The sequence below is a fragment of the Alligator sinensis genome, unplaced genomic scaffold (genome assembly GCF_000455745.1).
Source record: "Alligator sinensis unplaced genomic scaffold, ASM45574v1 scaffold717_1, whole genome shotgun sequence".
NCBI lineage: Eukaryota > Metazoa > Chordata > Crocodylia > Alligatoridae > Alligator > Alligator sinensis.
The window spans coordinates 3,465-30,497 of NW_005841961.1; the positions used below are offsets into that span (position 1 = coordinate 3,465).

Here is a 27,033-nt window from a genome sequence, read left to right on the forward strand (position 1 = left end):
GTAAATGATTATAGAAAGAGGATAAAAGATTAATATAGGAGGGAGCAGCAAAATGAACTTCCCCCTTTCCCCTCCACTCAAGTGCAAAATCAAAAGCCATCTACTTTGTCCTGCTCTCCTGCCTCCAGCCAAGGAAAGCTTTTTCCCCCTCCCCCCTCTACTCAGTCCAGCCTTGCTTCCCAACTCGCATGCAGTACCTCCATAGAAGAAAACAAAAATTACCTTCCTTCCTGCTTCACTGACTCATACCCAGGAAACCGCTGCCACTGCTGTACATTACTGTGCTCTGTTCTGACTCCTTGGATACCCTCCCTTTTTGTTTTCCTGGCATGCCTTGATGTAATAAGTTGATGTATAATAAAGGGAGGCTTCCTTCGGGTCCTAGGTTGAGCTCTTGTCTGTCTTTCAGCCAGCAGGTCCCTCTCGGACTCCAGTGGTCCCCAATCCAGCCTCTCAAGTGCCAAGTGGGTCTTCCTGGCCCGTCTGTGCCCCCGGGGCACTTGTCGCCTTAAGGGCTAATTCCAGGGCCTCTGACCTCCTCTATAGCCATACCCATGCCTTGCAAATGTTGCAGTCCAGTCACTCTCCCTTGCAGCCTCTGCCTTCCCAGCCTCTGCCCCTTTTCTCTTGGTGGCTTTTCTAAGTACAGGCCCACTGTACTGAACCCGATTTCTAGGCTCCAGCCCCTTATCTCTGCCATGCTTTCGGCTCTGGGCTTTCTGGCCCTAATTTCACCCTGCTCTAGGCACGGGGCTCTCTAGCCCTGTCTCTACCGCTGGGCACAGATCTCACTAGCCCTGGCCTGCTTTAGCTACCTCCATCCCGCTTGGGCCCTCTCCTGCTTGAGTTCCAGCCTTATCTGGTCTAGGCTTCAACCCTTTCTTTGGTGCCACCTGTCAGCACTTTGAGCCCAGCCCCTGGCAGGGCTCAAAGCAGCCACATGCCCATCAGGCACAGCTGGGACCCCCTTGACCCCCAGTTGTCGCAACCCAAACCACCAGTACAAACTACAAACTAAAATGTAAGCCCTAAACTAAACTGAATATAAATATTTAGTAAAAATATAAGCCTTAAACTAAAATATAAGCCCCCTTGCTGCAGAACTGTTCCCCTTGCAACTTGCAGAGCCAGGCTGACCCCCCTGGCTCAGGCCCTGGGGTTGTATGTCTTCTAAGCCCTGCCCCTTCTAGTCAGGTGTCTCCCCAGCTACCCACAAGGGTTTCCAATTAGGGGCCTGATAGCTAGTTCACCAGGCAGCTTCCAACTGCTGCTCGAGCTGCTTTAGCAGGGCCCTTGCTACACAAGTAGGGCTCTGCCCTGTTGTCTTATTTCAGACCAACTAGCCCTGCAATAGGCACTCATAATCTCAGGCCCCTGGCTACATATTTCCCTTCAGCCAGCTCATCAAAAGCAGAACCTCCTTTCACCTGAGGAATGTTCTGCTGTTGCTTTCCCCTTAAAGTAATGGAGAGCCTCTGCTCCCTGTTACACTCCCTCTCTCAAAGGGGGACTGTGGCTATCCCCAAAACCCACTTGTCCTCCCCTTTCTCCTCCCCACAATAGGAACACAGTGTTCAACTTATATAAAGTTAAGCAATACATCATCATTGCAACAGCGAATGGTGCCTTTGTGTCACCCATCAGTGGTGCTCGCCCAAGGGAGATGGTAGTTGTTCAAAGGCTCTAGGCCAGAGGCGGGCAATTATTTTGGGCGGAGGGCTGCTTACCCAGTTTTGGCAAGCTGTCGAGGGCCACATGGGTAGCCCCGCCCCTTGACAAGTGCCCTGCCCCCTGGTCACCATCTTGGGACCAATGTCCCAATGTCTTGGGACCAATGTCTCAGGGCCAGCACTGGTGGGGCACAGGCTGGCAGGGGTCTGTGGAGCCGGGCTGGGCTGCACCAGCAGGGAAAGCGGGGAACCCCTGCCGGCCGGGACCCCTGTACTCCTGCCGCCCTGCTCTGGGCCTCACCGGTGCTGGCCCTGGGACACTGATGTGGGCCCCATGCCCCCACTCACTCCCAGTTTCCCCCAGCCCCACAGTACAGGCCTGTGTGGCCAAAGGTCCCAGGGGGACCATGCCCAAAAGGGGGAACAGTTCAGGGAGCTAGGCAGCCCAGAATGAGGGCAAAGTAGGCCACCTGATGGGATGGATTAGGTAAGGGTCTGGACTGGAGGATTCTGGGGCCCAGTGTGGGGCCGGTGACTATAAGAACAGTGGATGCCATCTGCGAGGCTTGGGCTGTGGTGTAGGGGAGGAACGAGCCACAGATGGCACTGGGCATCGGGGCAAGAAATGGGCAGCCTCCTGCCTATATAATATCATAATTATACATCATCAAAGCACGGCAGGTGGGGAGGCAGGCAGTTGGCCCAGAAACAGGTGGGCGGGCCAATAACAGATCGGCCCTGAGAACACCCCCTGTTACAGCATGCAAGGTTCCTATAAGAAACTCCTTTACACAATCCTGAGCTAAAATGTATTTAGTAGGGGCGTGCAAAGTGCACCGTATTCGATTGAGATTTGGCTCGACTGGGGGGACAGAGATTCAATTCATTAATTCGGATCACTGTCTTGATTTGATGCAGCCGAATCCAAATCTGAAGATTCGGTGCTGATTTGGAGAATCAGCAATTTGGCCATAGACACAGCTTTAAATGTTTTTTCTACATACCTCAAGGTATCAGACGCAGCTCATGAGCGCTGAGATGGTGGGGCAGCTGGAGTGTCCCACAGGAGCATAGAGTGGGGGGCCCAGCAAACCAAGAAGTACTTCCAGTCCACTTCTGGGTCCACCGCGGAGTGTGCGGGGGAACCGCCTACCGAGCTGGGGGGCGGGGAGGGGGTCCCCAATGCACTCCATAGGAGACCTGGAACTGGACTGAAAGTGCTTCTGGTCCACTTCCGGGTCCACCGCCGAACACACTGGGGACCCCCCCGTGCTCCCATAGGATGCTCCATCTGCCCCGCCATCTCGGTGTTCATGAGCTGCCTCGTACCTTAAGGAATGTAGAAGAAACGTTTAAAGTTGTGTCTATGTCCAAACCATTGAATCTCTCCAAATCGATTTGGAGGGTTCCAATTCAATTCGGAGAGAATAAAGTAGGGGCGGGCAATTATTTTGGGTGGAGGGCCTCTTACTGAGTTTTAGCAAGCCATCAAGGGCCACATGACAGGCAGTCAGGGGCAGATAAATATTAATTTTCTAAAATTTTAGGGGCCCCACGGGCTGGATAGAATGGCCTGGTGGGCCGCATTTTGCCCACCCCTAAACTAAAGGGTCTCCTGATTCGGTTCGGAGATTCAGCCACCAAATCGGGCTGAATCTCCACTGAATCAGAGACCGAAGCTTCGTACATTCCTAGCGTTTAGCTTTCTTGGATTTCTTTTCACTCATCATCTTCAGACGGTAGCATTGCTGCATGATTACATCTGGCTTCTTAAAGGATGGTGCCAAAACCCTTTCACTTTCCTGACTGCCCTTTCTCTGAGTCCATGTCACTAGCTTAGCTTCTCACTAGCTCTCTCTCAAAACACGTGCTCTATGGCTGCAGGGGTTTCTGCGCTCTCTTTGTATTCTGGTAAGCTTTTTTTTTTTCCTTTTCTGCGCTTTCTTTGTATTCTGGTAAGCTTTTTTTTTTTCCTCCATAATTCCACACAAAATTGCTGGAAACACTGGGGGGTTTTTGCGGTTTTATGTGAAAATCACAAAACCATGATTTAAATAGGACCCTAATCATTTGAGTTCATGTATGTGCAAACAACTGGCCAGTCTAAAGTTCTTCTTTATGACAAGTCATGAGACACATTTTAATTCTTTAAGGGTAAGCAAGGAGAAATCTTTTTCAATCCCATTGCAACACAAAACTTCTGTAAACCCAGCCTAAGATTTCTGGGGCCATAGTATCATGCACATTTTTTGCTTTTCACTATTTGCGATGCTGGCAGAAGCAAATTTGCAATCAGATGAAGGAGCACATAGACTCAATATATACCACTTTCCTTTCAGTGGTGGAAAGATCCAATTCCTGTATTTAAAATTTATTTTTGAATCTCCTGAACTGTGATAAGCCCTGGTGACAGATGCGTCTAGTCAAGAAGGAGCTCATTTGCAGTTTCAGTGAGCAATTCAGCTTGCATGAATCACATACGTCTTGCCTTTAGTTCACAGAAAAGCCCTGCTGGTGATGATGGACAATATTATATATTTTATGTTAGGAGGCAAGAATAGTCCAGATCATTTTCACTATGCCAGTAAGCACTCCATTTCTGGGAAAGGAATGTGGGCCACTGGATTTATAGAATTGCAAATAAACTTCCAGAGCTAATGAACGCTCTTGCCTGCTTAGCCAGTCTGCTTTTTTTTCCCCTGCTTGTTGAAGATAGTGATCCCACATTAAAAATGTATCACAGTTTTAACTGTGCAGAAATTGTTGGTTGAGGTTCTTTACTCTTTGTAAGAAATTAGGCTAAATGATTGTCACAAGAATGTATCTATTTCCTAAAAGGTATTCAGCCTCAACCAGATAGCACGGATTGGTTGAGTTTCTTTGTTTTCTGTAAAATATCAGAAAAAATTATCACAATTTCTGTTTTAAAATCTACAGATCATTCAGAAAAAGGGATTTGTACTCTGTGACAGTTTTTAGCATCATGACATAGCAGCTTAACCAGATTTAAATTTGTCTTAATTCCTTGCAGCACAAACCAGTGAATATTGGAATTCCATTGCAGAAATCTGTATGGAAAGAAATGTTGGAATATGACAGTGTATCTTTTTATTCCCAGTGTAAAAAAAAATCCGTTGTAAAATAGCTATGAAAGTAATATTTTCAATATAAATTGCTTTTTTTTCCTTTAATCAAATCCTTTTATGTACTGAAGTTATTTTATTTTGGCAGATTGATAGACATCCAAAAAAGGAGGGGTGGGGACACCCAACTTAGGCTGCTTTATATGCTCCATTTTGTTTTAAATCAACTTTTTTTAAAGTTTAGTAAATTGTTTAAATCTGTTGGATTACTTTTCTGCTTGATTATCTAAATCCATTGCAGAATTTATGAACCAACATTTTTAGTTAAAGGTTATTTTCTATGAAGCCTAACAGCTCAAAAATTACATGAAAGAAAAATTCTTCAGTGAGAAAGGAAGAGAAGGAGTGGGAGAGGCTACTTTACCCAATATGAGAGTCAAATCCATAGCCTGCCTGCTTGGGCCCACTTATAGAAGTGGGAAAGATGGGTTTGTATCAACTTGGACTGAGGAAGGCCTAGAAAACCTAGCTCTCCTTCAAGGGGGTGGCTATGGAAGATAGATAAAAGAATGGGAAGAGGATACAAAGTTCACATGAAAGTTTTTAAAATCTGGATTTTGAAATTCTTATTTGAACTTCTTCCACCACTAGTTTAAATATTTTCTATAGGTGGGGGTCTACCTAAATTGCAGGGGAACTTACTAACTTTCATGGGTTGATTGTGGCCTAAAGCTCTAAATTTGTGGTAGCTCTGCCCCTCAGCACTGATTGGAAGAAAGGCCTTGTCCCTTGGCATTGATTGGCAGAGAGGGAGAGGGACAAGAGGGTGGCTGCCATCTTGGCTGCTGGCTGTCCTTCATGAAGCCCCACCCTTCAGCACTGATTGGCAGACAAGCTCCACAGGGGGAGGAAGGATGAGGGGTCAGCTTGTCGTCTGCTCTTTGTGCTACCCCACCAGCCAGCACCTTCCCCTCCTGGCAGCAAGGACCACTGGCTCCTACTGGGGAGCAGCATTTTTTTGTTGTTGTTTTTTTGCAGATTTTGCGGACAATGGGATTTTCTAGCTTCTGTGAAATCTACAAAAACACAAATTAAGTCAGTCCCTAATGAAAGGGCATGTCCTGCCTTAAATTAGAGCAATCCATTTTATTTATTTATTTAAGTAGAAAAAACATCCAGAAATAAAGGTGCAGACTAAAAATCTGACATGCTTAGTAGAATTCCAAAAGTGTGCTTCTAACCTCATGCTAAACTGGGGGGCAGAATTGCGCTGTATATTGTTTATGACTTTAAGTAGAGATTAGAACATTACTTTGATTTAAAAAGTCAAAAAGGAATCCTTCAAGAAGTGAAAACTAGAGAAGATTATATAAGTATCTGAGAATGTAGGGAGAAAATTAGGAAGGCCAAGGTATAACTTGAGATATAATTGGCAAGGGACGTAAAAGGTGATTTAAAAAAAAAAATTCTACCAGTATGTCAAAAGTAAGATGAAGACCAAAGAAACCATCGGTCCCTTATGGAATGCAGAAGGCAATCCAGTTGTGGATGAAGAAAAGAAGTCTAAGATATTTAATGCCTTTTTTCACTTCGGCCTTCACAAATAGGGATAGCTACCAGATGATGGGTGCAGTTGGCAGCAAAGATGGGGAAGGAGAAGTACAGATTAGAGTAGTTGAAGAACAAGTTAGAGATTACTTTTAAAAGCTAGATGCCTGCAAGTCAGCAGGGCCAGATAGGTTCCATCTCAGGGAATTGAAGGAATTGGCTGAGGTAATATCAGAGCCATTGGCTATCCTCCTTGAGAACTCCTGAGGTTGGTGAGGTCCTGGATGACTGAAAAACAGTAAACAATAGTGTCCATCTTTAAGAGGGGGAAGAAGGATCCAGGGAACTGCAGACTAGTCAGTTTGACCTCGATACCAAGAAAGATGATAAAGCAAGTCCTTAAGGAATTTATTGTGAAGTACCTAGAGGAGGTCAAGGTGATCAGCCAGCATGGAGTCACCAAGAGAAAGTTATGCCTGACCAACCTAATTTCCTTCTATGATAAGATGACAAGCTTTGTGCCTGTGGGGAGAGCAGTGAATGGGATACACTTTGACTTTAGCAGAACTTTTGATACCATCTCCCATGACAATGACATTCTCATTTAACAAGCTAAGGAAATACAGACTAAATGAAAGTGTATTGTAAGGCAGATACAAAACTGGTTCGATCGTCTTGCTTAACAAGCCATCATGAATGGCTCAGTGTCTAGTTGGGAGGAGGTATTAAATGAAACTCCCCAGAGGTCTGTCTTGGGTCTGGTATTGTCTAATGTCTTCATTAATGATTTAGAAGATGGGATTGAATTAATGCACATTTAGCAAATTTGTGGATGACATAAAGTTAGGTGGAGTTGCAGACACTCTGGAGAGCAGGGCTAGGATCTCAAATAACCTCGATAGACTAGAGGAAGGATCCACAGTCAATTGGATGAAATTCAGCAAGAAGTACAAAATCCTCCACTTGAGACAAAACACTTGCTTGAACATAGCCAATCATTTCACAGTTTGAATAAGCTGCAGTATTGCAGAGAAGGACCTGGGGGTTATGGTAGACCATAAGCAGAATTTGAGACAACAGTGTACTCTTATTCCACCAAAAAAAAGCTAACACCATTCTGGATAGAGTGTATCTTGCAAATCAAGGAAAGTGATTCTTTTACTCTATTCAGCACTAGTGAGCCCTCACCTAGAGGACTGTGTTCAATTTTGGGCCCCACTCTTCAAGAAGGATGTGGACAGTTTGGAAAAATTCCAGCAGAGGATGATAAAAATGATTAGAAGCCTGGGAAGAATAACTTATAAGGAAAGACTAAAGGAACTACAGTTATTTAGCTGGGAAAAGAGAAGACTGAGGGGGGATTTGATACCTGAAGGGTGATTATAGAGAGGATGAAGATGGTGTTTTTTCTGGCAGTAGGAGACAGAACTAGGAGCAAAGACTTCAAGCTGCAATAGAGGAAGTTTAGGTTGGAGATTAGGAGGAACTTTCTGTGTGTGAGGGTTATCAGGCTACCTGGAGAAGTTGTGGAATCTCTATCCTTGAAAGTTTTCAAGAGGTTGGATAGCCTCTTGGCTGGGATGGTTTAGTCAGGGAAGATCCTGCCTTGAGTTGGGGGCTGAACTAGATGACTTAATGAGGTCCCTTCTAGCCCTACTTTCTTGTGATCTGTTCTGTGAAAACAGGCATTGATCTGAAATAATAATCTTTAGTGACTTATTCCTATTTGATGATCATACTTTTGGATGTTTTAACAATGTCTTTGTCTTCAGTTATGTGCTAACTTGTAAGTATTGAAAGGGAGATTTAGAGGTACTTAATATCAATGTTGTGACCTTAAAGTCAAACTACTGAAATTCTACTTGTACATTTAAATAATTATATAGTTTTCTCTAGGACACTTAGATGATTTTCAAAACGGCACACCTATGGAACTGCTTATTTTTACTGTTGCTATTCTAATGATTTTTTTAATTTAATTTCTACTCTGTTGTATGTTATTTTCCTGAATAACTCAAATGCTCAATTTGATTATCATTAACTCTTCCAAGTTCTAATATTTGGAATTTTTTTCATATGATAAAAGAGTTTCAGATACTTACTGATGCTAGTGTGTAGAGAAACATTTAAGAGAGTATTTTTTAATTAAGCGTTGACGGGCTTTTATTGCTGTTTCAGAGAGGAAAAGAGTTTCTTAAAATCAAAGTGTCCCAACTCTCAAACAGAAGAAGACTCGCATGTAAATTCAGCTTCAGAAACACCAGATTTGGAAGTAATAGGAAAATCGGCCAGAATGTTGATGGGAGGACAGGATCAAATAAAAAAAGTGGAAGATGCAAACCCAAGTGCTACAGAAGAATCCACTTACAGAGTATGTCTTAACTTGAATTAAACAAGAATATGCAGTGTTCACCTGCAATAGAGCAAGTATGGGTACACACTTTATCCAAGGAATGTTTTGGAAGTGAATTTGTGTGGGATCATTTTAACTATTATAAAAATAAGGAGTTTTGTATTTAAAACCCCCCATCAAAAATAGTTTTATAACCAAACATTAATGATCACCTATACCAATAAATATGTTGATCTAAATTTGTGTACACATAGATGAAGACTAGAAGAAGCAAAGCCGTAACCCTTTGCTTAAGTTAACCAGCTGCCAGTTGATCCAGTTAAGTTTTCCTGCGTGTAATAGGTAAAGGTGATGCTTCTGGGTGGCAAAGCTATATTGTCTTCTACATAGGCGACTGGTGCCTCCTGAATCGGGGGGCGGGGCAGGCATTCCCCGTGGCCGATCGCAGAGCCAGTGTGGGGAGGGGGGTCCCCCCGGTGGCTGATCGCTGAGCCCAGAAGTGCCAGTGACGGAACTGAAAGTGCCGCTGCGCAACCAACCCTTCCTCCACTCCTGCCCCCCGGCAGTACGTCACTGCAGGGGGAGGATGTCGAGCACCTGTTGATGCCACCAGCGGCGGCCCTGTTGGGGTGATGCGTGCCCCTCTGTGCCCCTCCCATGTGTTGCCTATGCTATTCTACTTGCCCTTGTTTTCCATCAGGTCCCCAAAGATTCACACAATCACTCTGTAAAACTATTACTGTAATTTTTTTTGGACCTTTGGTTATACTGAAAAATGTCAGTGTTGGAGGTTTAATGTATTTTTCTTCAGGCTCTTGTTCAAGAACTGGATCAGGAGAAAGAGAGAAGGTGGAAAGCTGAACAAGCTGAAAAGAAATTGAGAGACTATGTCAAAGAACTGCAGAAACAAGCAAAAGAAGAAAAGAATGTTCAAAGTATAGCAGTGCATACTACTGATAGGTAAAAGCACAGCATTTGATAGTTTAAAAGAAATAGCATTAACTCACAAGTGTTCATTTACCTCAACAAACTTGAAAAATGTTGCATAGGGAAAGCATCCTAGGACTTGCTTTGCTGTTGGATAGCAGAATTCCTCCCTGCTACTTTGAAAGTATATTTCTTTGTTTTTTCTTGGCTTCATATGGAGTCTGAGGTCCTTAATGAGCTACACAGGTTTGATTCTTTCCTCCCAGACCAAATAACACTTCCCTACTACTTCAGAGTAAATGGTTAAAATAGGGTCTAAGCTAGGTCTGTCTTTAGGGTTTATTGATGGAATTTTCTTCTTCTCTTTTTGATATTTGTTTCCTACTGGAATCTTAAATGCTATCAAAGATCATGGGAAAGTACTCTTCCATAGTTGTTTGGCTCTGGCTAGGTGGACTCTTCTGTATTGTAGACACATTTCTGTGCTTGATAGGAAATCTTCTTGGTACTTTCTTCAGTTGGGTTATCTGTATTTGTTCTAAAATAGTTTTCTATCTTTCTTTTGGCTCCAAGAGCACTCCCTACCTCTAGTTAGGTTATCATTCTGGTATAAATTTGCCTAAAATGCCTTTAATATTTCTGAGAGAGCTTATTCAAATTTTTTTCAGGTTTAACAAAAGAAAAGGCAAATTCATATCAATACTTTAAAAAATGATTTCCTACTGTATTAATTGACAATAACAAACTTGTTCTAAATAGCAACCAATATTAAATAGAGTAAGACGTAGTTCAGATTGAAAGTAACACTTTTCAGGGCCTGGGTTGCCTTCAGGTTAATAGTTTATTTCTTAAGCTGGAAGCACCAAAACCTACAGACAATTGTATCTGTGTATCTTTTTTAATGTACAGAAACATATTTTTACCACAATGATCCCTGTTTAACATGCTTTACTTAAAAAATGCTAATTTAGATCCTTGATGAATTCATTAAAATTGTTTTGGGATAACCTATTCAATAAGTATAATTAAAAGAGGGGAAAGCACTGATGTTATTCCATTAATGTGTAGGTTAAAAGAACTGATGTTGAGGGAAAGAAGTACAAAAACAAAATTGCAGGCTGATGTCCAGCAATTGAAGGATGAGCTTGAAAGACTTACTAATGAGTTAAATCTTGCAAGAAATAAAGAACAACAACAACAAAAGGCCCTACAGACCTTAGAAGAAACATTATCCAAAGTGGAAACACAAAGAGTACAACACCAAGCAACAGAGGTATGTTTTTAGTATTAATTGTGGAAAGGCATCTAAAGAGTGTATAATCACTAATTACCAGTTAAACATCAGTAGTCTGACTTCCTGATCATAACATTACCATGAAATGCATATCTTATTATATGCCTCGTCTTTAAAAATTGAAGGTACTCTAATACAGCTTGATTATGTCATAAGAAACATGTACTTAGTAATTTCTTGCCACTGAGACACAGAATTTCATAATAGTATCTACTAATGATGGAACTTGCCGATTACTAGAAAAAATGGGCTTTATGTCCCTGCTCCTTGTCCCGCCCCCCATCCCCAATAATTAGTTTTCTAAAGCACATCAAATCTAGAAAATACAAAACAAAAATCAGTACACATGGGGAAGTGTCATTGGATTTTATTCTTTTCCCTTCTATAAAGTAGGACACATGCTCTAGATTTGAAAATCCAGACACGCAAATCCCCAAATTGTAGGATTTTACAGAGAAATCTTGCTCTGCATTGGCCTGGATAGTGATAAAAATCATGGGGTTTTTTAATGAAAATACTCAAACAATCCTTGTGTTTTCCCCAGAGAGAACAAATATACAACTTTGAACAAGGCTGTTATTGTAGTTGTTAGTCTTATCCTAATCCAAACCTTGAGGACTAAACACCAGTTTTAAGATTTGTTCTTCTGATCTTGCCTAGATGAAGCGGATTCAGGAGATAGAACTTAAAGCTTCAGCAAGTGAGAGAGAGGTACAGTTACTTCGCATAGCTCTCCGACAACAAAAAGAAAAGGTGCAACAGTTACATGAGCTTCTTTCATTAAGAGAGCAAGAGCACAGGTATGTTCCTTTACAATATTCCAAGTTATATGTGATACTGCAAAACCTAGAGAAGTTTTATTTGTTTGACAGTGTTCTTCGACAGTTGGAATGTGAGCCAAATTACTCATGAAAAGGAACAGGATTGTTTTGAAAAGACTGCACTCTTGTTAAAATTGCATGTCTTCTAACCTTGTCTCCCCATCAGCTCCAAACTAGGGCTACTTACAGGCATTATGTTTGTACTGAGAACGTTGCCACTGTCTCGATAGAAGCCACAAGCGTACAGGCATTCATCAGGTTTCTGTTCATCAGGTTTCTCCTCCAGGAAAAATCCCTCCTCTGGGAGCCAGCAACCTAGACAACCCCCTTACAGCCTCTACAGAATTACTTCAGTCTGGGAGTAACCGTTGTTACTCTCTGCCTCTTCCCCAAATTGGGTACTGCCTGGTTTGAGGAAAATGCTGGGGTTTTGCCTTGCTAGTCCCTCTGGTCTGCTCCTGGAGACTGAGAAGCTGCTCCCCAACCATTTCCCAGATCCTGGTGTGGGGAAGGCATGGGGAGTCTTTCCCTGCAGCTCCAGTCCTATTGGGCACTGGGAAAAGTGGAGCAGCCAGTGCTCCCCACACCTTTCCCAGACCAGGATTACCCTGGTCTGGGAAAGGTGCAGAGAGCAGGGAAAGGGAGCAGCTACCAGCTGAACACCTATACACTACCTCTCCTGCCTGGAAAATGTTAATCGCTGCTAGCAGTGAATGCCTGTTTGTGACCAGTGTGTTAAGAGTGAAATGTCTTGCCACAACTTTCACCCTTTAGAGTAGATGAATTTAGTTTGGTTGATGTATTCTATAAGTCTAGGACTTGCGTTATTCAATATATTTAAAACATTTGAATAAAAGTACCTGATATTCCTTCCTTGAATGAAAGTGTATTAAAATGTAAAGTGTATGAGTTATATAGACTATATTTCATCCTGCAAAATATATAAAAAGTTAGCCAGCATCCTACAGCATCATACTTCAAGATAAACTCTAACAGAAATGGGAGTTTTTGACAGTTGTATTTGGGCAAGCTTTTGAGGGAACCTACATTTTAAAGCAGTGATTTATGTTGATATTTTTTTCAGATTAATTTTGCAGCTACATCAGAAAACTGAATTATGATTTGGTTATTTGGTTACTGATTGCTTATCAGTAATCTTGAATGGTTCACTTTTAGCCCTGAAATTGATTATAGTTTTATTATGGAGGAATGACTGCTGGATGCCCGTGTCACAGCCAGCTCCTCCTCTTCAGCAGTTAAGGATTGACCCTGGTACTGAGTATTGAGAATATTGGCAAGAAAATGAGCTGGAGAATAGTGCTTGATCCATTCATTTTTTTTAATGCCTGTAATTTAACTCTGTCGTTGAGTATTTCTCTTTTCCAAGGTCTCCTTTAGTTCCTTCCAAATTTCAATAGCATCAGCAGTAAAACAGTGACTTCCCTGCACTTTGTTCAAGGCTACAGAAATAGGCTTCACAATATTCAGCATACATTCTACATTTCTTTTTAGCCCAATGTTGAGAACTTTGGTTACGACAATTCCATCTATTTTGGCACAGTTTTGTTCACAAATTGTCATCAGATTAGGTCAGTTCTCAATATATCGCTCAAAACAGTCTACTACTGAGTTCCGTCACACGTCTTGTGGTAGAGATAGTTTGGTTCTTCTTGCTTTCTTCAGTGCAGCTGCTGCAAAGTGATTCTTACGGAAGTATTTTGCAATTTCAACATTAGCCCTTATTTCTGGAGCACTGAAGTCTCTGGCTAAGAGGTGCATCAAATGACTGTTGCAGCCATATGTTATTTGCTTGGGGCTTTCTTCACTTTCTTCTACATTTCTTATCTTTGATATATTTGCAGCATTGTCTGTGACAGCTGCGTACTAGACATTTGAATTTTTTTCAGTTTGTTATAGCTTTTACTGCTGCTTCTTGTAAGTATTCTGCTGTGTGTGCATTTTCTCATGTATCAGTTGTTTCTGTAAAGTAGACAGTCCCTTCTGTTGTCACATGAGCACATATTACTGGGTCATTGTGGACATTGCTTCACTCATCAAGACTCGAGTTAACAATTTTCCCCTCTAGTTTTTTTGCACACTGTTCAGTTTCTTTCTTGTATACTTTATCCAGCAATTTGCCTGCTATATCTGCTCTTTTGGAATGTATCCTGGTCGTAATGACTAAACCAGGTCAATGAAGTGTGTGTTCTCAACCATACAGAAAGGAGAGTTTGTTGCATAAACAAACTGAGCAATGTTTTCATCAATTACCTCTTGCTGTAATCGGCTGGTTCTTATTACAAACTTATCTATGGTTGTTTCTGAATGATAGAGATTTTTTTTTTCTTTCTGCAACAGGTAATATATTATGTGACATTTGACTGGAACACTGGTATCATTAGCAAATAACTCTAAAAGTGTAGACAGTGGTGATGATGTTGAAGACGGATAGTCAGAATCCTATATGTTGAGGATGGATCCTCCTGAACAAAAGAAGTCAATGCAGTCACTACAGTACTGCTTATTTAGTATGCTCATTGCACTTAATACTACTTTAGAAGTGACACTGTAAAAGGAAAATCTGCCAATTTCAGCCATTAATTTATATCACAACTGCATTAAAATATGGTAGTTCCATAAAGTAACAACTATATTTTTGCTCAAACATTTTTATGAGAATTCAGGTAGTCCAGAAGTCTACCTAAAAGATAGGGATAGGGAAGACAGGTAGCCTTTAAGAAACAAGTATGAAATAAAAAAGTTTACTAACCTGGAGATCCTGCATGTGCAGACATGTTCCATTCATCTTCAAAGCAGCTTCCTTCTGATAAGGAGGACTTCTCATGATGTTTCATTCTGGCAACCAGGCCTTGCATTTCTTTGTTGCGCTGTTTGCATTTTTCACACGTGTGTCTTACCCACAGGTAGAAGAACTTCATTAAAATATTGCCAAACAGGGTCTCTTACGGCCTGGCAAGCCTGCTGTCATGGTGGGTTTTCCCTTCTACCATACCATTCCCTCACTAGATTGCAAATCAGTGGAGAGACTATATTCAGAAACTTATCCCTCAAGACTTCTGGAATATTCTACTCAAAATGTTTCTCTTTTATTTCTTCTGCCCCTCCCTCCTTGCATTTATCACCAGACTCCTCATCCTTGCCCAAATCTACTCCAACCCCAACAATTCTCTATTCATTTAACTTCTTGAAACTGCACTTCTAGAGAGAGGTAAGGGCTTGACCTGTGTACACAAACTTGCAGAGAGACAGTAGGGCCGGTGGGTAGGTAATTAGCAAGAATTCTGGTTTTCTTTGTTTAATAATCACGAATTCTCTGATGAAAACAGGTTTTCTGATTAAAAAGCACAAAGTACATGTTTTTCCATGATTAAAATGAAACCCCACAATTTCTATAGGCATCATTTGAATACAATGTTTTATTCATAAGTTTACAATAAGTTTACGTAAGTTTAAAGCATGTCCAAAGCCTACCAGTGCCTCAATCACTATAATAAGATTATTCCCGTCTCCGCTCGATGATTCAATCCTGCACCACCTTTGCCCAGGCAGCTGGTCTTGCTCGCCAAGGAACCTCATGTAGACCCCAGAGGGTTCCTCGATTACCTTTGGGATATCCCCCAAACTCATCTGCCACGACTTTGGATGGTCTTTCAGTGAAGGGGGTCCCCTCTGAGGATGCCTCCAGAGTTGTCACATGTCCTGGCAGATGTTCATGGGGCTCCAACCTCTCCTATACCCCGGCCACACGCCAACCTACGAGACGAGCCTCAGGATCTTTTGCGGCTAGCCCCTGTTGATGTCTTCCTCATTTCCCACGTGTCCTTTCTCACGGATGGGCGCCTCAGGCTCTGGCCAGACCCGGAGGGTCTGGTGACACTCCGCCTTCGGAGTTGTCCCTCTCAATGCCCTACGCATCCTACGACGGATGCTGTTGGTCGCTGCCATATTCTCACGTGGTCTTTCATCTCCAAATGGGGTCTCTAATTCCCCAAACCTGCTGTGGTGTGCTAGGCTAACCTGCTCTAGGCAGGGAATTAAAATAGATCAGACTAAGAAAGAAAAACATAGAACACTCACCACCGGAAAACCCCACGCCACGGGAACACCCTGATATGAAAGAAAAAGCAATTAAAGACACAACTACAAGAGGAACGAGACAAAGAGAAGAGGAGCAACCAAGGGGAGAGTCCCGTGCCCCCTTCGCCCCTAATGCCCCTAGACTAACACGTCCCCTGGGTCAGGACCCGTGCCTTCACCCCAGCCAGGGTTTCTCTTATCCCCTCCGGGATCCGCCTCCGCCCTGGGATCACAGCACCCGCTGCCTTCGACAGGAACTCCCTCACCGACTCTTGCCATGGTGCGGGGATCTCCTACAGCTCCTGCTGCCGCCACTGCTGCCAGCCTCACTGCCAGCTTCTTTGATCCCCACCGGTCTTCCCCAGTGCGGAGATCTCCCGCAGCTCCTGCTGCTGCCGCCGCTGGCGGCGGGACCCCCCCCCCCCGGCAGTCCCCCGCCACTCCTCCGGCACTCGGCATCCTCTTTCCCACTCTCTCGGGGCCAGTTTTTATCTTCGCCAGGTGACGTCTCTTTATGAGATGGGCGGGGCTGATAAACCGCTCAGCCTGTTTTCCCTGGCGCACCTCCTCACTTCTCTGGACCCCTGCAACAGGTAGGTTTTTTCCTTCTTTTATTTTTACCTGGGGTCTGCCTCTGGATGAAGCTTCCCCCTTGCCCGCTCCTGCGTCCCTGGGACAAAGATAAATTTTAAATGCCTGCAAATTTTGGCATTTGATTTTGAGTTTTTCTTCATGGAAAATCAAAGCTCAACCTGCCCCCTTCACTCACCAAGACACAGGTTTAGCTGTGGCTCTCCCCCTTACTGCTTTGTGGTACTGAGCAGCCCTGATATGCCAGTGGCCTGCCCATGCCATTGCCTCTCAGTCCCAAGCCACAGACCCCCAGCCTTACTGGAGCTCCTCATTCCCAACCCCTGGCCCTGCCGGAGGGGAGCCCCAGCTGCCAGGGCTACAGAGCCAAGGACCTGGGCCTGCAGCCCCGCTCCCCTCCTCTGCATCAGCTCCTGAGCCCCAGCTGCCACCTGCTGCTGCCAGAGCAAAGCTCAGGGCCTGGCTCCCCTTCCCCCATGGGTGGCACATGGAGCAAGCTTGGGGGTTCCCCACCCTGCTGTCCTCCCCCTGGGGGCTTCTGCAGTCCAGTGGGCAGGACCCAGCATGGCAGGGCAGAGCAGGGTGGGGAGGCTCAGTGCCGCCACCAGAAGTCCTGCGCCACAATACACATGGCACCCCCCACCTGATCACTCTCCTCCCACTCCCCTTAGCCCTTGGCAGGCTGGAACTCTGCCAGCCTGCAAAGGGAAAACCTGTTGTTTCTCATTTTTTTTCTCCTTTGAAGGAGAAAATCTACATATTTTTCTTCCTAAAAAGAAAAGACCAACACTTTTCTCCTTAAAATCCACACTTTTCTGTGGTGAATGGAAAACTAGGATTGCTGGTATTTAGGTCTTTTATCTCTCATCTCCATATACTGCTGTTAACAAGGATGTTATCTCTGGAAACAGAAATCTACAGTTTGAGAACTGAAACTAAGCATCACAAAGATGCTTAATGGGATCTAAACTGAGCACTGAGTCCCACTGGGTAGAATGGTTTTCTTTAATCTTTACTAATCTATAGAGGAGCCTCTGGGAACCCCATGAGATTGGGCTCCTAATATAGTTGTGACCTATTTATAAAAAGGTTACATGAATATATTGTCTCAAATAATATATTATTTGAAGTTATAATCCCTATTCCAAGATGGTATCTTTGAGCTTTAACATATCTTAAATTAAAACTATCTGTATGTAGTTTTTGTTTTGTTTTGTTTTTAAAGCATCTTAACAAAAAAAATACAATTAAATAAAAAATCTGATTTAAATAAAAACACCCAATTTTTTTTTATATTTAAACAAAAATCATTGATTTTTATCCACCCTGGTTATGTCCTGTACCCAGAATTGCACAACCTGCCATGCCAGACATTTTCTCAAACCCCCCATTGTGAGACTGCCAGCATGTGGGACTCCCCATTGTGGGCAGGATTCCTGCCTTGCCCTGCAGCCAGTACGCAGGCTGCAGGATAAGGTGGTCTGAAACTGCACATGCAGCTGGGAAGTGAGGAACCCCTGCACCACAGCTGCTGCTTTCATGGGCAGTTTCATGCAGAGACAACCCAAGCAGGGTGCAGGGCCCGGGGCAAATCAGCCTGTACGGGGCCCTGGCCCTGGATGCAAGGAAGCTGGAAGCTGATTCAGCAGCAAGGTAAGGGGGTGCCGAGCACCTGGATGTGAAGCCGGAGGCAGCACAGAGTCGCTATGGCCGCTCTGCCTGGCTCCGTAGGGCCCCTCAAAGCGCACCTCCCAGGGACGGCCCTGGGTTCCATGCACACCGCAGTATGCAGTTGGGGCTTCCAAACGTGTGCTCTCTTTTTAAAAGCGCACAGTGCTGAGAGAACAAGATTGGGGAGCCCTCTCCCTGATGTCAGACTCCTGGGTCCCACACCTTTAAAAAGCAGGCATGTAGTTAGGAGCTGGGCATCCATGGAAGTGGGAAGTGGGGAGTTCCCTGCTTCATAGCTACTGCTCCCGTGTGTGTGTAGTGGGACAGGGAAGAAGGAGGGAGGAGTCCTCTCTCCAGTCTGTAAGTCCCAGCACAGGGGGAAGTTTAAACAACCTATCTGCAGTTGGACTACAGCCATGCTTTTTAAACCAACCTGGGTGCTCAGACTAAAACATGCTTTTTGGAGGTTCTCAGGCACCAGGAGCCAGAGACTGGGGAGCCAGGAGCCTGAATTGGCTTCCAGCCGTTAGCATAACGTTTGGTGAAAATAGACAAAAGATTTTTATTTTTTTTTGCATTGTATTATATTGCAAAGCCTTAATGCTGGTATTAGTAACACCAGTATGCAAATCTGCTGGGCATCTTTGCTTGCACTGGCAAATTATGGGGTGTTATAAACAAAAGAATGAGACTTTTTTTATTGAAATGTATAACAGATTTCCCATACATTATTCTTGTTGGTATTCTTGTTGCAAACATGTATGTGGCTAACAGAGCAATATTGTAAATTAATATATATTTCTTACTTTACCCTTAGTTCACTATATTTAAAGATACTTTTATAGTAACTTAATGAAGTAACACTGAAAAGGGCTACAATTCTTAATTTAATGTATGTATGATTGTTAACTCCAGGAAAGAGCTGGAAAGCCGAGTTGCTCTGAATGGACCTGAATTTCAAGATGTTCTGTCAAAACAAATGGCTAAAGAAGAAAAGAGGCATGAACAGCGTGTTAAAGAATTTCAGGAGAAAATGAATGTGTTAAACCAACAGTATATGGAGTTAGAAAATGAATTTCGTTTAGCTTTAACTATTGAAGCAAAAAGGTTTAAGGAGGTAAGATTGAGAGTATCTTGTAAACCAAATTCTTTATTGCCCTGGGCTACATGTGTGCTTTCCTGTGGAGTAGACTAATTAGCTATGCAGTAAAGCATCACTGTCTACATGTGTGCCGGTATTCGGGTGCAGTAAACTAAAGAACTCTGCTGTAAGATAAACTCTGTCAGGGACACTACTGTCTTATGGTGAAGTAATTAACTGCTGAAACACATGTAGATGGGTGAAGGCTAGACTCGTGGCTGCTTCCTAGCCACACAGATCTGCAGGCTCGTGCCCTGGCCAGCCCCGATGCTGCCACCTGGAGCCTGGGGCTGTGACCCCCCCATCCCCCCCATATCCCCTGCCGGCCTGGGCCTGCTCTGCCATGGCTCAAATTGCTGCTATTGCGAGCACACGTGTAGATGTTGTACCTGGGAGTAGTTTATTCCAGTTCAAACAGCTCCAGAGTTTATTGCTTCCCCTTAATTTCACATATAGATGTACCCCCAGAGAAACACAAAAGTCATGCTTCTAAAATTAAGTATCAAGCTTTTCTTTCTTAAAAAAAAAAAAAATAGTTTTCTTTATGCTCTTTCTTTCTACATATTTATCTAACTAATCATTTGAATCTTAACATAGCAGTTAGCCTCATTCAGGATGAATCAGTTTTACTTGTGCTTTAAATCACTAATATGTAAACCTTTATTTTATAGAATCTTTGGTTTTGACTTGTTTCTTATTTTTTAATTTATTTTTATAAGAAAAATTGATTTATCATTTATTGGTAACTATAAAAACATTGATTTGCAAATAAATGTAACTATTGCACAAAGTTTGGCACTTTCTGCTAACCAGGAGGATATGTTATTATCTATACACATTTAAAATGCATTTATTCAGATTGAGTACTTGACGATGACTTTTTATGTTAGAAAATTGTGAATAATGTATTTTTACGTACATGATGATAATTTTTTATTCATTATTTGTGCTAACCTGTTTCTATGTATTCCAATTCCCATACAAATATAGTTTTTTAAAATTGTCTGTTATTATTGAAATAAAGCTACCTTAAATATGCTGGATACAGAAGAACAAACTTGAGTAAATAAAAAATATTTTGCATTTTTAAATTGATTTCATAAACGAAGGATGTACCATCACTAATTAATGAATTATGACTGTTCTAGTCAACACATCCTTCCAGCTTTAGAATGGATAGATCTTGTCCTGTTGTATACCACTCATATTCACTGATTAAGGGAAGGAGGAGTGGGTAATGCTGTCTACTTTTTCAACTACCTAAGCTCTAAATTTTCAGTAAACTAGTCCTTGAACTGAAGTAATCAAATAATTGAAAGTTTCTCTGTATTTGTAGTCCAGTCTGGGTAATGCTTCAATAAATGTTGGTTCTTGGTGCCTGTCAGTCCTTTTATTTAAATTTTAGGCAGCAAATGGGTACTGCTTGATGTTATTTTGTTAATTAATTTAAATTATTCTAATAGATTATCATACGATAGGCAGCAGCCTAAATTATTTAAGTTTATTTTTAAACAAATACAATTTGACATATTTAAATAATTTTTAAAAAATCTATATTTATCCAAACTAACCTTAACTAGTTTAACTCTGGAGTTCCTATTTCAACATTTTCATTTGGTTAGCATGACTTAGAGCCATGCATTCATACTTTGACAAAGGGAAAACTAACTTCAAGTATAATAATTTTTTATTAAGAATAGATGATATTGATATCACTTGTTTACTGCTAAATTGGATTCTCTTCTGCCTCACAAATATATATATATGGACTAATCTTTTAATTGTTTTTATTTTCTTCATAAGGTTAATTTTTATTATATATATATGTGTGTGTGTGTGTGTGTGTGTGTGTGTGTTTTTACTTTGTTTTATCTTACATAAATATAGGTTAAGGAAAGCTTTGAGAATGTTGCTGCTGAGCTATCAGAATATAAGCAGGTCCTTTTTCAGTCTCAGCAAAAGGAAAAGCAGTCAGCTACTCTGATTCAAGAGCTAACATCCATGGTGAAAGAACAGAAAGCAAGAATTACAGAAGTAGTTCAATCAAAACAAGAAATAGCAGGAAAACTAAAGGTATCTGTTTAGAAACATTCTAACTGTCGTGTACGTTTTGTATAGATAAAAAATCGTAACACTAAAAGATTCCCAAGGAAGATATTCTGATTTAAGTTAAAGACATGCTTTATCTCTTTTGAGGTCAGTATTAATGTCCGTAGCAACCTCCATTTTCATGTTTTACTACTGAGACACTTTCAGGCTTCTGAACTCCACAGTAACCAAAATCAAGATTGTCATTTATTTCTTCATAACATAAATTTGTATTAGTAATTTGCACTGAACTAGTAGAAACTCAGTATCACTAAGCACTTAGTATTATCTGTAAATATGATTTATATGCCTGTAAACTCAGACAGGCAACAGTATTTTAGCTGCAGAACAGTTATTGTAAATAATAACTGTACATAAATTATGTTTAAACATTGTAGCTGTATTATAATCACAAGAATACTTCTGGGAATATATAAGTTAGTATAATTATGGTGAATTTCTAATGAGTCCAAAGTGACTGCATAGCATAAAAATATTAACTAGTATGTAGCACAGTTTTTCTACTATGTTATTTTGTTTAGGCTACAGAATTCTAATCACCATAAATACACATTAAAACATTAGGAATAAATGATTGCTTCCCAACTTTTGTAACTGTTAAATTAGACACAGTCCAACTGTTATGGACTTCATCTTATCTTTTACCAAAAGGCCAGTGGAAAATATCCATATGAATAAAATGTGAAAATCCTGTTCTGTATGACTAGTAAAATATGACCATTTTTATCAGGAAAAAACCTTGAGCGTAAACATGTTTAGTTAAAACTGAAAAACTACCTCAGTATAATAATGATGGGAGGGTAAAGTTGGGCACCAGCCCTAGGCACCAATTTGGAGGGAGTGCCAGAATAGCAGTCCCCAGAGAGCCTGCACCACAGTTGCAGCAGCTTGGCACCCTGCCTTCCCACCAGTCTCCTATCCATGGAACTGAAAATATCGTGTATATGTCTGGATTAGCTGAATTGAATGCATGTAAATACTAATTTCCTAGTAAAGTGTTTTGTAATTAATTCCTGAATGCTTCTCTTACATAATGTAACTACACATTCTGTTGTTATTTTGTGCGTAGAATAGAATCCAGACACTTGAGACTTTGGTTGAGGAGGACAAACATAAGTCTGTTCAAATTGAACTCTTGAAACAGGAAAAATCAAAACTTATTTCTCAACTGACAGCCCAGGAATCTGTAATTGATGGATTAAGAATGGAAAGGAAAGTATGGGGACAAGAGTTGGCACACCAAGGTAAAATTCAGTGTCTTTGTGTTGTGCTATAATAGGTCATAGATAAAGATCAATTAAATAGATCTGTTTCACTTGAATGTCCTCACTGACCAATCAGTACTCTGGTGTCCCACTGAGATGAGAAATATTTAAGCATAATGCCCTGATATTTTATTCAGCACAGAAGAGGACTTGTGATATTAAAAAGTAGTAACTTGGGCTGCTGCTATATGGGTAAATAATTAAGAGTAGTCTTTTCTCCTTTGAATGTTTGTTTATTTGTGTGTTCCACTGAATATAAATGCACCTTGTGTTTGAGCTTGAAGACTTTTGACAAGTCGTACCCACACAGTATACATGCTGTAGTAGTAGTGCTTTCAGTTGACTGAATAAAGGGGTATACATAGCTCTCCTTCCCCATTTCATCTCCATCATCTTCTTGAGAGAGCTTTTTTCTGCTCCTTTCAATAGCCTATATTGGGACTGGGTTCCTGCTTATTGGCATTACCAAAATCACTTGTAGCATCCAGCTGACACCAAAGCTGTGAATGCCTCCTTTGCATTCACTGTTTCCTGCCATCCCCTTTTTGATTAATCCTTAAAATATCTTAATACAAGTTGCGGTGGGGAGAAAAAGCAATGGCAGTGTCACTGCTCTTATTTGGTATTATCCAGTGGTGGAGAAGACTTGGTGCAATATTGGAGCCAAAGCAAGAACTTGAGTAGAACCCAGAGCATCAGTGGCCAACCTGTGGCTGATGTGCCACAAGGGAAGCCCTGACCCTCCCTGAGTGCTGCTCTGATCTCTGTCCTACCTGATGAGTTTGTGCCTTTGGGCACTGGAATGGAAGCAGGGGTGCTCAAACCTCCACCTGTAGTGGAGTAGAGCAGGGGTCGAATGCTGCTGTCAGAGTTGTCACTTCCCCAAGAGTCAAGTTAACTCTTCCCTAACCCAACAACCACTGCAGTTTTAAATGGTGATTGAGGATCCAAAGCCCTGAATTTGGCAGTGGCTACAGGGTCAGGGAAGAGTTAACCTGGTTTTTGGTAGTGACAGCTTCCCTCACTTTACTCCACATGGTCCATCCCAAGTTGGAGCTCCCCTGCCTCCATTCTGGTGCTTTTTTTTTTTTTTTCTTTTACTGAGTGCCAGAGCTTATGTGCCACAAGCAACAACTACCTGTGCCACTTTTGCTACACATGCTTGTGGGTTGGCCAGCCCTGACCTAGAGAAATAGTGCTTAAAGGATACTCATAAAAACAAACTCTATCACTTACAGAACATCTAGAGATGGTACTCTCAAGGAATGCCCCATAGGTATCTTGCTTTCACTGTGTAAAATAAATCCAGTGTTTGCCATATTAAAACAACTTCAATCCTATGGCCAGAAGCTTTATCATAGAGCAGGCAGGGAAGGACCAGAAATGGTCCTCTAATGCTTCTGTTCTAAGCAATATACATTTCTTAAGGCAAGACCGAAGTGCGGGTCAAAGTGCAGTCATCTTTATTTTATTTTATCCACATTGCATAATGTCTGCTTTCAATCTTGTGACCTCCAAAGTGAAAATCACAGAAGCAGGTGTCCTTGAACATGACTAATATTGAATCAAAATGATATTTTCTTTTGACATCTTTCTTGTTCTGTTTCATGTAACTTTGTGTGTATAGATTTGTACACACTTAGCTCCATCTTGTGGGCTCTTTAATATTGCTTAGCTCTCTAAGCATTATTTTTAATATATATTATAAGAGTAAAAAAGATTAGACAACTGTTTAATATTATTAAACTACAACTATTACAAAATATTACTTAATTACAATTAAATGCTTGTATCTTGTTCTATGTGGGTCTCAGGCCTTCTTCCAAGAAATGTTAGGTTTTCTAAGTTTCATTTGAAAATGACTTCAAGATATGCAGTGCTTTAATGCTGATATTTGTATCCAGGAGCCTCTCTTGCCCAAGACCGTGGAAAACTGGAAGCAAAAATTGAAGTTTTAACTAACGAGATTGAGGGCTTGAGAAAAAAAAATGAACGTGACAGTGACGCTCTAAAAATTAAGACCAAAATAATCGAAGATCAGACAGAAACAATTAGGAAATTAAAAGAGGTAAGTGGTATATATGTATGAGCATAAAGAAGGTAGATAGAAGACTCCTGAGTGGGAGTCATGATTTGAGTAAAATAGGCTAGAGTGTGGCGCTATTCCCGTCTATGGGCTGATCAGTCTTGTTAAAGTCATTGACAGCAATTTCACTGACTTCGCTTGAAGCAGTATGTAGCAGGCTTGATCTGAAATAAAGTAAAATTTAAGGGAATTCTGTTGAAGCACAGCATAGTGTAGTTGTAGATAATCTAATTGGTTTTAAATTTTGCATTCAAGTGTAATTTTCTCATTTTGTTACTCAGGAATGAATATTTACCCACAACTAAATAGATGTTTGCATATTTACATAGGGTTCATGTTTTGATGAAAGCTGTAAATATACCAATACTACATGGGACTCAAATATTTAGCTCACTTGAAAGCAAAATTCACAATTTTATCAATGAGAGTTTTGTCTAAAATTAAATATGCTAGAACCGTAAGGTTAAAAGAGATCTTGAAGGTCATTTAGTCCAACCCTTCAAGATACTTTATTGCACATTAGGCTAATATACTGAGCAGTAAAGCATCGCCAAGTAACCTTGCTCGTAAGTCACTGCACAGCATTGGTGACGCGTAGGGGGTGCACATGCACCCCCTGAGATTGACCGCTGCTGGCGGCACCTGCAGGTGGTTGTCATTTGCCACCCGCTCCTTACTGCCCACACCACCAGCGGTGTCTGCGGGCGGTCACCGATCGCTGGTCAGTGCTCACTACCCCCCTCCCCCCCGCTGCTGACACTGCCACCGCCTGCTGGCAGTCGCCATGCCCCACCCCAGCCTCGGGAGGCACACAACATTCATGCTGCGCAGTAAATTAATCTACTGCAGTTAGCTAAATTAAACCAACTGCACAGTAGATGCATCTCAGTAGGACTTGTGTAGATGCTGGCCAGGAACACATTTGCTCCTGGTCAGCCATACCAGCAGTGGGACTGGTCCTAGCACTGCTCAGCTTCTTTCTTCTTCCAGGAGCCAGGGGCTGATCATCACAGGAACCAGGTCCCTCTCTGCACCCACCATCCCAGCACTGTGGGGCTCCTGGCTCCCCACAGGAGCAGGGAGCTGAGTAGTGTTAGGACTGAGGACAACTAGCAGCAAGCCTCCGCCTGGGCGGGGAATCAACTGATCAGGGCACAGGGCTGAGAAAGAGCTGCAGGGGAGAGGACTCTTGCCCAGCCCCCTACCCCATTGGCTGATTGGGGCATGATGGAGCTGGGAAGCAGCAGCTGTGGGAGGGTGTATTTTCCCAACCCCATACCCCAATCTGCAGATTGGGCATGGGGCTGGGAGGCAGCTGCCCCAGAGGTGAGACAGTTTCCCCCCTCCTCCAAGAAACGAGGGCCTGACTCTGGTGCCCTCTGCTGGTTCAGTCAGGGCTGGTACCCAGGGGAGCCTGGAGCTCCCCCTGGTTGCTGGAGAGAGGCACAGCAGGGCTGGAATAGCTCTGCACTGAACTGCACCCGATGGGAGCACAGGTAGATGCTCTGCTGGGGAAAGCTTACTGCGCAGTATTTTACTGTGTATTAAATTTCCTAGGCATTAATTGCACATATAGATGTGCCCACAGAAGTGCAGGGATTTTTTATTCTTAAAACACCCCAAAAAAGATGCTTGTGTAGCCTCTCCTTTTAAATCTCCAGCGAAAGAGATTCCAAAATTTCCCTAAGCAGCCTTTTTCATTGTTCTGTTCTTCATAGATTTAGGAAGTTTTTACCTAAGATTTGATCTAGTAGAGTGTTTTTTAAACACTTTGGCATGTACCCCTTAATTTACAAAGTATTGCTACTTGTACCTCCTATATCAGGGGCAGGCAATTATTTTGGGCAGAGGGCTGCTTACCCAGTTTTAGCAAGCTGTCAAGGGCCGCATGGGTAGCCCCGCCCCTTAACAGGTGCCCTGCCCCCTGGTCACCATCTTGGGACCAATGTTCCAATGTCTTGGGACCAATGTCCCAGGGCCAGCACTGGTGGGGCCCAGTGCAGCGCGCAGGCTGGCAGGGGTCTGTGGAACTGGGCTGCACCAGCAGGGAGAGTGGGGAGCTGGCCCAGCTCCAGAGCCTCTGCCATCTGGGTAGCAGCTGCAGCACCCCCACTTGCCACACAGGGCAGTGTTTGCTGCTGCTGCCGGCCCAGAGCTCGCGCTCGGGGCAGCAACAGCAAAAACTGCCCAGTGTGGCAAGTCAGGGGGCTGCAGCTGCCCAGAGCCAGCGCACGGCTGGGTTACAAGCTGGTGCCGAGCGCAGGGGAAAAGTGGCCCCTTGCCCACTCCGTGGCCAGCACCCTGTGCTGCAGCCACTTGCAGCCCACAAGAGACTATGTGTGCCTGCTCAGGACAGCCCCGCGTGGGCTGCCAGAG

The 27,033-nt window shown here is 42.6% G+C and overlaps 1 protein-coding gene across 1 annotated transcript in view; it reads left to right on the forward strand.

Moving 5' to 3' along the window:
• The first annotated feature begins 7,864 nt into the window (after nt 1-7,864).
• Nucleotides 7,865-27,033, forward strand: part of LOC102378445 (leucine-rich repeat and coiled-coil domain-containing protein 1-like) — a 30,679-nt gene continuing 11,510 nt past the window's right edge. Inside the window, exons 1-8 of the mRNA XM_025200243.1 lie at nt 7,865-8,672; nt 9,466-9,614; nt 10,650-10,854; nt 11,536-11,675; nt 18,972-19,173; nt 21,085-21,270; nt 22,376-22,550; nt 24,476-24,639. Of these exons, the coding sequence (XP_025056028.1) occupies nt 8,595-8,672; nt 9,466-9,614; nt 10,650-10,854; nt 11,536-11,675; nt 18,972-19,173; nt 21,085-21,270; nt 22,376-22,550; nt 24,476-24,639 (1,299 nt within the window). The 5' untranslated portion in view covers nt 7,865-8,594. The remainder of the gene's footprint in view (nt 8,673-9,465; nt 9,615-10,649; nt 10,855-11,535; nt 11,676-18,971; nt 19,174-21,084; nt 21,271-22,375; nt 22,551-24,475; nt 24,640-27,033) is intronic.